Source organism: Monoraphidium neglectum (assembly GCF_000611645.1).
Source record: "Monoraphidium neglectum strain SAG 48.87 unplaced genomic scaffold scaffold02097, whole genome shotgun sequence".
NCBI lineage: Eukaryota > Viridiplantae > Chlorophyta > Chlorophyceae > Sphaeropleales > Selenastraceae > Monoraphidium > Monoraphidium neglectum.
The window spans coordinates 1-10,471 of NW_014011531.1; the positions used below are offsets into that span (position 1 = coordinate 1).

Below are 10,471 nucleotides of genomic sequence, written 5' to 3' on the forward strand. Positions count from 1 at the left end.
AGGGGGTTGGGGACAGGGCGCTTCACAGGTGGCATGGGGCACGCGGGGTGTGGGGTGGGGTCAGGTTAGGGGGCAACAGAGGCGTCGGACTCTGCGGGGGGGGGCTTGATGTTACACCTGGGGGACCTTGTATGTATCAACTGTGACGTCTTAGAGGTCACTACAGGGGTTGGGCAGGGGCGTAGATTTACTCTGCTGTGAGGCTGGCGCGACTGCAATGCCAGGTGGTTCTTGATGGGCCAAGGGCCATGCACATGGCTTGCGCTTTCCTCCTTCCTCATGCTATGCGCATGCGCGCATACACATGCACACACACACACACACACACACATGCATGCATGCACATACACATGTGCACAAACGTACATACGCTGCATTGCAATCATTCCCCAGGTGACCTTCCCATCGGACCTGGATGTTTTTGACTTCTGCACCCCTGAACTTAGGAAGGAGCTGGAGGGGCCGCGCGCCGCGCTCAAGGATTGGGAGGACGAGCAGGTGGGCGGCATGTGGGGTGGGGGGAAAGGGCCCCGTGTAGGGCGGTTTCCGTGTGCGTGTTGCGCTGGGTAGGGGGGTTTGAGGTTGAGTGTTTGATGGATGAAGCCTGTATGTGCGATTTTGGGGGCACTTTCACTGCCTCACTGCCAAAGATTTTCACTTCATCCTCACCAATGGCCCCTCAATTCACATCATGATATTCGGCTCAGATTGAGCTGAAGAAAAAGGCTCCCAAGCACCAGAAGCTCGACAACGGCAGCAAAGCCGCGGCCGGCGCCGCAGACGCCGAGATGGCCGACGCCGCAGCCGGCCCCAGCACGAGTGGCGGCGGCAGCGGCGGCCCCCACCAGGGCCCCTTCACGGGGCGCTACCAGCTGTCGGCGGTGCTCACGCATAAGGGCCGCAGCGCGGACTCTGGGCACTATGTCGCGTGGGTGCGTCAGGCAGACGGCACGTGGGTGCTGTTTGATGATGACAAGATCATCCCCAAGACGCAGGAGGACGTGCTGGCGCTGTCGGGGGGCGGCGACTGGCACATGGCATACCTGCTGCTTTACAGCGCCGTGCGCGCCCCCGCGGCAGCGCCAGAGGCGGCAGGCGCGGCTGCGGCGGCGGCGGCGGACGCCTCGGGGGCGGCGGCGGGCGGCGGTGGGCCGGAGGCTGCAGAGGAGAAGGCGGCAGAGGCGCCGGCGCCAATGGAGTCGTGAAGGGGTAGCATGGATCTTTGATTTGCGGTGCAGCAGTGCATCGGCCACTGATGCACAGGCAGCGGAGACACACACATACGCGAGCACACATGCACGAGAGCAGGGTGGATGGCAACTTGCATGGCCGGTTTTGCAGCTCCTCACTTGGCCAGTGGGAGTCCCTCGGGGCGCAGCTGCGAGGCGGCGCACCCGCAGGCCTTCAGACGAGGCCTGGGATGCACGAATGTGTAATGGCATTCGCTCGCTCTGATTGCATCGCGCAACTTGAGTTGTCAACTGCCCGGCCCGGATTCAGCAAATGAAATGCTTTGGGTGCAGCAGGCTGGGTTTAAACCGCGAAAACCATAGGGACCAGGACCAGGTGTGCAACCATAATAGGAGTGTCCTGCAGCACCTAGAGGCGGGCTGATCATATTCATCCCGTGCCTGTGTTGCATATTTTACAGTATATTGAAGCCAGGGGCACTACCGCGAACCGCTGCTGGTCTGGAGCCGGTGCAAAGGATGGCGCATGCACTGCTTGAAGCACACAATGTATGCACACAGCTGCGGCGACTATCAATAAGGTAAAGTACATCCAAACGAGTCAAAGTGCTATGAGCTCAAGGCCAAGCAATGCTGCTTTTTTGAGCCGCATGCCGCTTCATCCGCCCTTGCCCTGCTGCTGTTGGCCTGGTGGTGCCTGTTGCTGCTGCTGCTGATTGCGCGCCACAGTGCGGATCTGCTGGCCCACATAGTCGCCGGCAGAGTCGTCGTCCCAGCTCTTGTCCCACAGCGCAGCGTTGCGCGCATCCTGCTGCGCCGGTCCCCAATCGTCGGCGTCCAGCTCAACGATGTCGTCGTCCTCGTCAAGCTGCTGGCCTTTCTTTGCTGGATCCATGGCAGCTGTGACTGGGTATAGCACAATACCGGTAAGCTGCAGACTGTGCGAGATCAATATAACATTTGCGATCTCGGTAGGACAGCGACAGGGCAACAAAAAATGTTATATCTAATACTATTGCCAGCGTTGTTGTCAACGGTGCTGCGAGACAAATCGTTTCTCTCGTGAATTGTACTGGGATCTGTGTAGATCAAGGCGTAGAACACTAGAGCCTTGTAACACGTGGTGACCAACTTCTTAGCGCCTTGCTTTTCTTTTCTGAAGGACAGAGCAGCAGGCGTCGCTGCGCTTGCCGATACGCGCGGCAGCACTTCTGCAGTCGCACTCCAAGCGGTAGCACAGACGATTACGGAGGCCGGAGGAGCGGCGGCATCTTGGGTCGAATTAACAGAGTCAGCTTGAAGCGCAATTGAACAGGGGGAGGCAGGCGGGTCTTCATCAGCCAGCGGCAACGCCGGCTGGGGGCGTTCCGAGCCGCGGCTGCGGCGGCGGCGGCGACGGCACCTGCGGCGGCGGCAGCAGCAGCAGCGGGCAGCAGCCATGGCGCCGCAGCTAGAGTACACTAAGCGCGAGCTCCACGGCCATCGCAAGGCCGTGCAGGCGCTGGCATGGGCCCACACCGGCCGCAAGCTCGCGAGCGCGGGCGCCGACGAGTGCGTCCGGACATGGAACGTCGAGCTCAGCGCGGGCGCCAAAGCCGAGCGCTGCGACCTGGCCCTCATGAGTCAGGGGGGCGCGGTGGTGGCGGTGGAGTGGCACCCGAAGCGGGAAGACCAGCTGGCGTCGCTGACTGACAAATACCTGAGGTGAGACGGGTTGTAAGGGCTGGCCGGGGGCGGCTGTCCGCAGCTCGCGGCAACGAGTAGAGGGGCCTGCAACCCCACCACCGCACCGAAGTGGGCGTATGAGGAAAGCTTGCAGCACAGGCAGCGGTGCACCTTGTGCAGCTGCGGCCGATCATCAGGTCTGGCGAGGGCCCTCGCGAATCAGCCACTGATGCAGCAGCCTCGCGCTGCACGCTGTGTCGCGTCTCGCCCCCTTGCTCGCAGGCTCTGGGACACGCGCGCGGCCAGCAAGCCGGCGGTGGCCGTCAGCGTCGGCTACACGTCGCACATGGCGTGGCACCCGGAGGGCAATATCATAGCTGTCACAAATTACAAAGCGGTGAGGCGTCAGCCTTCGTCGCCCCCCAGCCGTGCGCTTCCTGCGTTGCGTCGCCCGCGCCTGGCGCGTGGCAGGTGCATGGTGTTGGCCTGGGTGCCAGCATCCAGCGTCGTCACGGCGCCGGCGACGCAGATCGGACCGGGCTAGGGAGGTCATGTTGGCGCCCGGCGCCCGGCCGGCGCCCGGCGGCGTTGCGGTGATTTTCGGGGTGCTGGCTCGCGCATCAGCGCGCCGTGCCCCTGCAGAGCCGCAGCCGCCGCTGCCTCAAGCACGGCGTCCGGATGCCGTGCTCTGCACTGAGGTGGCGCTTGGGGGCTTGGGGCCGAGAGGGCAGCCATGGGGATTTCTTACACAACGCAATTGCACCTTGCGCCTTGCAGAACGAGGTGGCTTTCGTCGACGTTCGCAAAGGGGCGGTGCTCGGGCAATATGTGCCCCGTGACCAGGTGGGGCGCCGCGCATTGGACATGCACATGAGCGCGGCACAGCAGCGCCGGGCGCGGCTGCCGCAGCCGCGCTGAGCGCGAGGCACGGCAGCAACTGTGTGCGTGTCTGAGGTCCGTGCGGTGTGCATGCTGACAAACTTGGGATCTGTCCTGGATTTGCCCCTGCAGCACTCCCTCTGCAGCCGATCGACCACCACCAATGACCTACTGACAGGAATCCCAGCACTTAGTTGCGGCCCACGTTCTGACGCTTTCTTCCTGTGACGAGTCTAATCTAATATTGAACTGTATTGTTTTGTGTCAAGTTTTTAATTCACTGCAGTATCTCTTCCAACACTGCCACCACTCCACGAGCAGTACCTCAATGCGCTCCGGTTCCTGCGCGACGGCTCCACGCTGCTCGTGGGCTGCAGCTCGGGCGACGTGGAGGCGGTGCGGGTGCGGCCGGACTTCAAGGGCGCGGAAGCCGGGGGGACGCTGCAGGGGCACATACAGGAGACCACGGCGCTGGCCCTCGACCCCTCCAACAAGTGAGGGCGCCATGGAATTGCATCCTCGCAGTAAAGGGGCTTCTTTCAGTCGGCAGCATGGTTGGGGGAAGGGGGACAGCAAGGCGGCGCCCTGCATGCGAAGGTGTTTTTGTGTGCAAGCACATGCACCACCAGGTCGCAGGCAGTTATGCACCGGAGGGACGACGCCGCGCAAGCAGGCGGCCGCCTGCTGGCGCGCCTCCGCCCGTCCTGGCGCCGCCGTCCCGCTGGGGCGGCTCGCCCTCCGGCAAGGCGCTGCCGCGTGCGCTCTACCCCCCCCCCCCTCCTGCGCCTCAGCCGGCCCCCCTTTTGCGCCGAAGGCCGGCATTAGACTATCTGACTGCTTGGTTCAACCCGCCCCGGGGCCCCTCAAAACGTTACATGTGCAGGCACCTGGCCACCTGCGGCTATGACGCCCTGGTCACGATCTGGGACTTGGAAAGCGCCACCGCCGTGGCCACGGTGCCGTCGATCGAGTACGCGGTGTGGGACGTCGCCATCAGCTGCGACGGCAGCCGGCTGGCGTACGCGCAGGAGAAGGGCCCCGTGGGCGTCGTGTCCGTGCCCAGCGGGCGCGTCGAGGGCACAGTCAGCGCCGCCGCGTCGCACTGCGTCGCGTGGAACCCGAAGCACGCGCACATCCTCGCGTTTGGGTGCGACGACGCGGGGGTGTGGAACAATGAGGGGCGGCACACGGAGGCGGGGGGGCCGGTGGGGCTGGCGTTCTTTGGCAGCAGCGGCGGCGGCGGCGGCGGTGGGGGCGGCGGCGGCACTCGTGGGAGGTAACCTCAGGGGCGTGCGTGCCAGTGCATGCAGGCAAAGTAGGAGGCAGGCGCGCCCTACTTACTGTTTATGTAATCCACCTCCTGGTTCCCGCAACATTTTCGCATTTCGGCATGCATTTGGCGCGCTTTCAGGGTGCGGACACTCGGTGTTGTAGATTGCTACTAGAACCTTGCGGCGACGACATAGTGATGCAAATGCTCACATCGTGCGGCAACAAGAGTGTGGAGCACATGCAGCAAAGTCAGCACCGTCAAGGTGGCTAGAGTCAAGCCTGTTTGACCACATGCAGCAAGTTAAGGACCCCCCACCCACTGCAACACTGGTTTTCTTGACCAATCTCCAAGCTGACTCGCTCTGCAGGGCTTGAGCTGCGTGCGGCTGGCATGCTTGGATCGTCAGCAGGAATTCAGAAAATGTTCCTGTGCTGGGCAAGTAAGGGTCCCACAAAGCAGGCCACTGCAACCAGTGACAATCATGGCTTGCAATCCCTCTGGAACTTGTTGCACGCTTGCGGCTTGGGCCTACTGACGCGCTTGGCGCCACAGGCATTGTCTGCATGCATGTGTTGTGTCAAGAAAGGCGGGCAATGCGGTCCACACTCAAAGGCTAGAGGTTTCTGGGCAGAGCCATACAGGGGGCCTAAGGTTTTTCTTGCGGCGTCAAGATTGTGTATTGCCTCTAGATACCAATCTCGTGTTGGCAAAAGGGCTGGGGATGCGAGCATTGTGATTCCTTGTTCGTCCGACTTTCCTTGTTCTTCCGACTCGAACTCACCCAAAACACAACCAGTCTCGTATGTAAATCTCTCTCGAAAATCAAGGCTCGCGTAGTTGATATGAGTGCTTGGAGACTCCGCGCAACCTGACCGCCAAAATCATCTTGCTTTCATCATTTGATCTGAGCAGATCACTTCTCTCCAGGCCTGTGAGGCCTCTACACAGCATGCACGTACTGCAAGAAGAAGTTGCGGCGTTGATTATGGCGCTGCGCAACGGCGCAGCCTCCGATGCGCAGCTGCAGCAGCTGCAGCACCGCTTCTTCACAGCGGCCGCTGCAGCGCCCGAGGTCGCTTTCGGGCCTGGCCAACTCGACGAGCTCGCAGACGCGCTCGCCACACAGACGCCTGACAGCCCAGGAATGAGCAGCGGCATGTTGCTGCTATTGAACTGCATTGGGCCTGCAAAGTGCGCGCCGGCACGCCGCGAGGTGGCGCAGCACAAGGCAGCAATCAGGTAGGTCGTCCTGCATGCGTCCGCTGAGCTGCCACGGCGAAGCCAGGATGCGTTTGCTCTGCCTGGCTACAGCCAAGAAGCGGGGGATCGTGAGTCCCCACAAACCCATTTGAGCTGCAAAGCACGCATGTGTCCTGGCGTGCCTGATATGGCCGGCCGTCTTCCGAAGGCCGTGACAACGAGAGGCTTCGTTCCCGCCGACCTCACGCGGTCGCAGGCAGCTCATCCGCGTGCTGCAGTCCGGCGCCAGCTGCGCGGCCGACGCTCCGCTGGCCTTTGCAGCGGCCTGCAGGTGCCTCACCATCCTCAATTATGAAGGCGGCGTCGCAGCGGGCGCGCTGGCCGGGTGTTCCCGCAGAGTGTTAAGATCATTCGTCGACGGCTTGGCGGCCGGCTGCGCGCCATTCTTGGCAGGCGCCGCCCGCTCTGACGCCCAGGCGGCCGCTGACTTGCGGTCGAGATTGCCTCTAGAGTATGCAGAGTGGGCCGCGCAGGCGCTGCAGCACGTCCTGGTCTGCAGGCCGGCGATGGCGGGCCGCGTGGGCGACGACGAGCGGTTCGTCAAGATGTTGGCAGCCGCTGTGTGCAGACTGGCGGGCGCGGTGACAAAGACGGCGGCGGCGCCCAGAGACGGCCTGTTCAAATTGGCGTTGGTCTTGGTCAGCCTGCTGTCGGCCCTCCTCCGGCCCCGCGAAGGCCGACAGCTGCACCTGGCCGCAACGGCGCGCGCCGTGCTGGCCGCGCGGCCCGACGCGCCGGCCGCGCTCGGCGCCCTGCTGGCGCACGCCAACGCCGCCCCTCTGAGGGGCGAGGAGCGGGCGCTCTTGATGGTTGCCGAGGTGGCCGGCGCCCTGGGGGGCCTCTCCGCTTACAATGACACAGCCAGGCTGCGCGCGTTGACTGATCCCGGGCTGCTGCGGCAACTGCTGCTCGGCGCCGCCGGCGCTGCCGGCGCGGGCGTGCCGTGTGCGGCGCACGCCGCTGCCAACTGCTGCGCCGCGCTCGCCAACATCGGCTGCAGCGCCGGCACTGATGAAACCGACGCGCAAACCGCTGAGCGCGGCGCAGCGGCCAAAGTAATCTTCTCCTCATGTGCAGACATCCCCGTCGTTGTATTGGCCGCGGCCGCCTGCGCGGCTCCAGTCGGCCCGCCGGGCGGCGGCGGCGCGGGCCCGTGCCAGCAAGCGCCGGCGCTGGCGCTGCTCGCGCGCATGGTGCGCGCTGAGCCAAGCGCGGCTGCGGCCTTGGCCGCCCTCGAGGCCTATGAGCGACCCAAGCGCCTGCTGCCCACGCTGGGCCCGCTGCTGAGGCCGCGGCGGCCGGCGCCCGAAGGCGGGCGCCTATGGGCCCGCGAACACGAGCCCGCAGCCGCTCATGATGGGCGCGGGTGGTGCAGGCCTGTAGAGTTGGTGGATGGGGGCCCGTACGGTGCAGAGATCGCCGCTCACACCTCCGCCCTGCTCCTCGCCGCGGCGCTCTGCGGCGCCGCCGCCGCCGCCCGCGACGCGCCGCGCGTCTTCCGGATCGCCGGCGCGCCCGGGCTGGGGCCCGCGATCGAAGACGCGCTTGGGAGCGGCGTGCAGCCGGACTGCAGGCGCGAGGCCGCGTGCGTGAGTATCCTCCATTCGGCCGTTGCGGCCAGTGGGTTGACGTTTCCCGAGCTGCTGCGGGGCGCGCCGCAGCTGGTTTGGGGCCTGGAGATGAGCCGCAAGCGGGCCGCAGGTGGCCGCGACGCCAAAGACATTTTTGGGCGGCCGGCGACCGGTTGTGGCGCAGCAGAAGCGGTGCTAAGGGCTCTGGGGGACATCAAGGCGGCCGCCGCCGCTGGGCCTGGCGCGGGCGCAGCGGGGGCCAAGAAGATCTGCCGGATCTGCGGCGGCCGGGCGGTCGGCGGCGCCAAGCTCAAGATGTGCTCTGGCTGCTGCGCGGTCATCCTCTGCTCTCAAAACTGGTGAGCACGCCCGCGGGTGCCCGCCAGCTGTGTCTGGAGCGCACCGCTGCTCGCGCGCGTGCATCAACCCTTAGAGCCCCGACCGTATTCTCGAACACGGGCCCCATCTTTGCCCTGCAGCCAGCAGTGCTGTGTGCAGCACACAGCACCATATCGCAGGCCGCCGCGGAATAAGCCAGGTCTGCATGCGTCGTCACCGCGCGGCTCACCCCTGCCTTGTCGACCCCCCCCCATTGCAGCCAGCGGCAGCACTGGCTCGGGGGCCACAGGGAGGAGTGCGGGCCGTACAGGGAGGCCCAGGAAAGGGCGGCCCTAGAAAGGGCAGCGGCGTCGGCGGCGTCGTCGGCGGCGGCGGCCAGCCACGCGCTGGAGGACACGCGTCCGAGCTGAGCGGCAGGTTTGTGCGCCGCTTCTCCACCATGTGACCTGCTAGACGCTGCTTTGAAGGCCCATTCATTCAGAATCCTGTGGCGGCGGTTTAACATGTGACGTTGGAGGAGCGCGCGTAAACGTTTGCAGCTGCGATGGCAGCCTGGGGCATCAGCAGCTGCATGCCTAGGCGCCTTTGATGAGCAGTGTGTCGCGATCGCAGCTGCTGCGGCAGAGGGTTCGCCTGTAGGAGGCTGGTGGGGCAGCCCTGCAGACTACTTGACTTGCCGCTCTGAAATTGGCTGACGGACAAAGCGAGAACTTTGGTCTCGGCAGCAAAGTCAACCCCAAGTGCAAACACGCACACACACACACACACACACACACACACACACACACACACACACACACACACACACAATGAGGAGCAGCAGAGAACCCGTGCGTCGCTTGAGGGCTTGCCTTGCAGGATCGCAACAGCAATTCGGCCGACACCCTCTTGCATCGTCTCAGAGATCGATCGATCTTCAAGAGGTCAGGCCCAAAACAAGCTGCAGACCTTCCAGCATCTGGGGTTGTTCATCTCAGCTGTGAGCGGTTGCGGAAGCGGCGGCGTCTGCTGAGGAGCAGGCCTACCCCGAGCAGCTGAACAGATGCCTGATGGCCCAGCAGTGCCCCCTGGACTTCTCGGACCTGACTATCTGTGTGGGCACCCGCGCCTGACAGCAGCCCGGCGCCGGCGTCGGCGCCGGCCGCGCGCGTGGGCGCGCTCGGCACGCTCGGCGGCTTCCTTGACGGCGCCGGCGCCGCCCCGGCCCTGGGCTTTCCTGCGACTGCCTTGCGATGACGCGCGCGAGGCAGGCGCCTGCATCCTCACAACTCCCGGGCCTGGCCCTTGCTGCCTGAAGTCCTCTGGATTGCCCATCAAATCGAAAATCACACAACTTCGGAAAAGTTTGCAAGTGAACACGTGTTGCAGACGGTTACAGGCAGAGGGGGCGGGCTGACTAGCTATCGACTATGCAGCTGTATGGCCGGCTGAATCATCAGCTGCCCTTTGACTTCCGCTTCAACCCCGGGCTGCCTGACTGCTTTCCACCCTTCTGCAGCTTTGCCTTGCCCTTGCCGATTTTCCGCCGCCGCTGCTGCTGCCTCCCTTGCTCCTGCTGCTTGCCGTCGCCGCTGCTGCCGCCATCCTTCCGCCGCCGCTCCGGATGGGCCCCGCCGCCGCCTCCGCCGTCGCCGTCCCCGCCGCGCGGCGCCCGCTGCTGCTCTTTAAGGGCACCCTTGCTTGGCCGGCCAGCTTTGGGCGCGACGGCCTTGCCGCGGCCGCCCCTGCCGCCTGGGCGTCGGTCAAGGACCTCCGGCTGGGTGGTCACGCCCTCCAGGGCCTGGTGAGATGAAATCGAATCAAAACCTTTTCAGGGGGCGGCGCACACAACCAGATCAAAAGCAGTCCCCACACATGGACTCGCGCAGCATGCACGCTGCTGCATACAAGCACGTGATGTGTGTCCACAGGCAATGATTTCCGCTGCATGCGCCAGACGTGCACCTTTCGCGCCTGCGACGCCGCTGGAATCCCCTCAAACGCCCCTCACTGCGACTCACCGCCCGCTTCCGCTTGCCGCCGCCGCCGCCGCCTGCCGCCGCTGCCGCCGCCGCCCGCCTCGGGCCGCTGGGCTGCCGCGCGCCCTTCTTGATCTGCATCATCCACTCAGGCACATTGCCGCCGGCCGCCTTGACGACGTTTGCGACAGACCGCAGCCGGCCCACGTCCTCCTCCGTAAAAAAGGTGATGGCGTCGCCTGGGGGGTTGCGGTGATGTCAGCGTGCTGCCAGCAGGTGATGTGTGCATGCTTGCGTGATTGCAACAAGGTGTGCGCTGTGACCACGACGCCCCCC

At 64.8% G+C, this 10,471-nt stretch overlaps 3 protein-coding genes across 3 annotated transcripts; 2 read left to right on the top strand and 1 right to left on the bottom strand.

Moving 5' to 3' along the window:
- Positions 1-33: 33 nt before the first annotated feature.
- MNEG_9873 (ubiquitin carboxyl-terminal hydrolase 14) lies at positions 34-1,205 on the top strand (the record flags this gene model as incomplete). The annotated part of the gene is made up of 3 exons (XM_014041653.1): positions 34-54; positions 394-498; positions 708-1,205. The coding sequence occupies 3 exons, from the start codon at positions 34-36 to the stop codon at positions 1,203-1,205; spliced, it is 624 nt and encodes a 207-aa protein (XP_013897107.1).
- Positions 1,206-1,848: 643 nt separating this feature from the next.
- MNEG_9874 (hypothetical protein) lies at positions 1,849-2,085 on the bottom strand (the record flags this gene model as incomplete). The annotated part of the gene is made up of 1 exon (XM_014041654.1): positions 1,849-2,085. One exon carries the CDS (start codon positions 2,083-2,085, stop codon positions 1,849-1,851), a length of 237 nt encoding a protein of 78 aa, XP_013897108.1.
- Positions 2,086-2,628: 543 nt separating this feature from the next.
- Positions 2,629-5,014, top strand: MNEG_9875 (THO complex subunit 3; the record flags this gene model as incomplete). The annotated part of the gene is made up of 5 exons (XM_014041655.1): positions 2,629-2,894; positions 3,138-3,252; positions 3,633-3,698; positions 4,056-4,228; positions 4,618-5,014. The coding sequence occupies 5 exons, from the start codon at positions 2,629-2,631 to the stop codon at positions 5,012-5,014; spliced, it is 1,017 nt and encodes a 338-aa protein (XP_013897109.1).
- Positions 5,015-10,471: the final 5,457 nt, after the last annotated feature.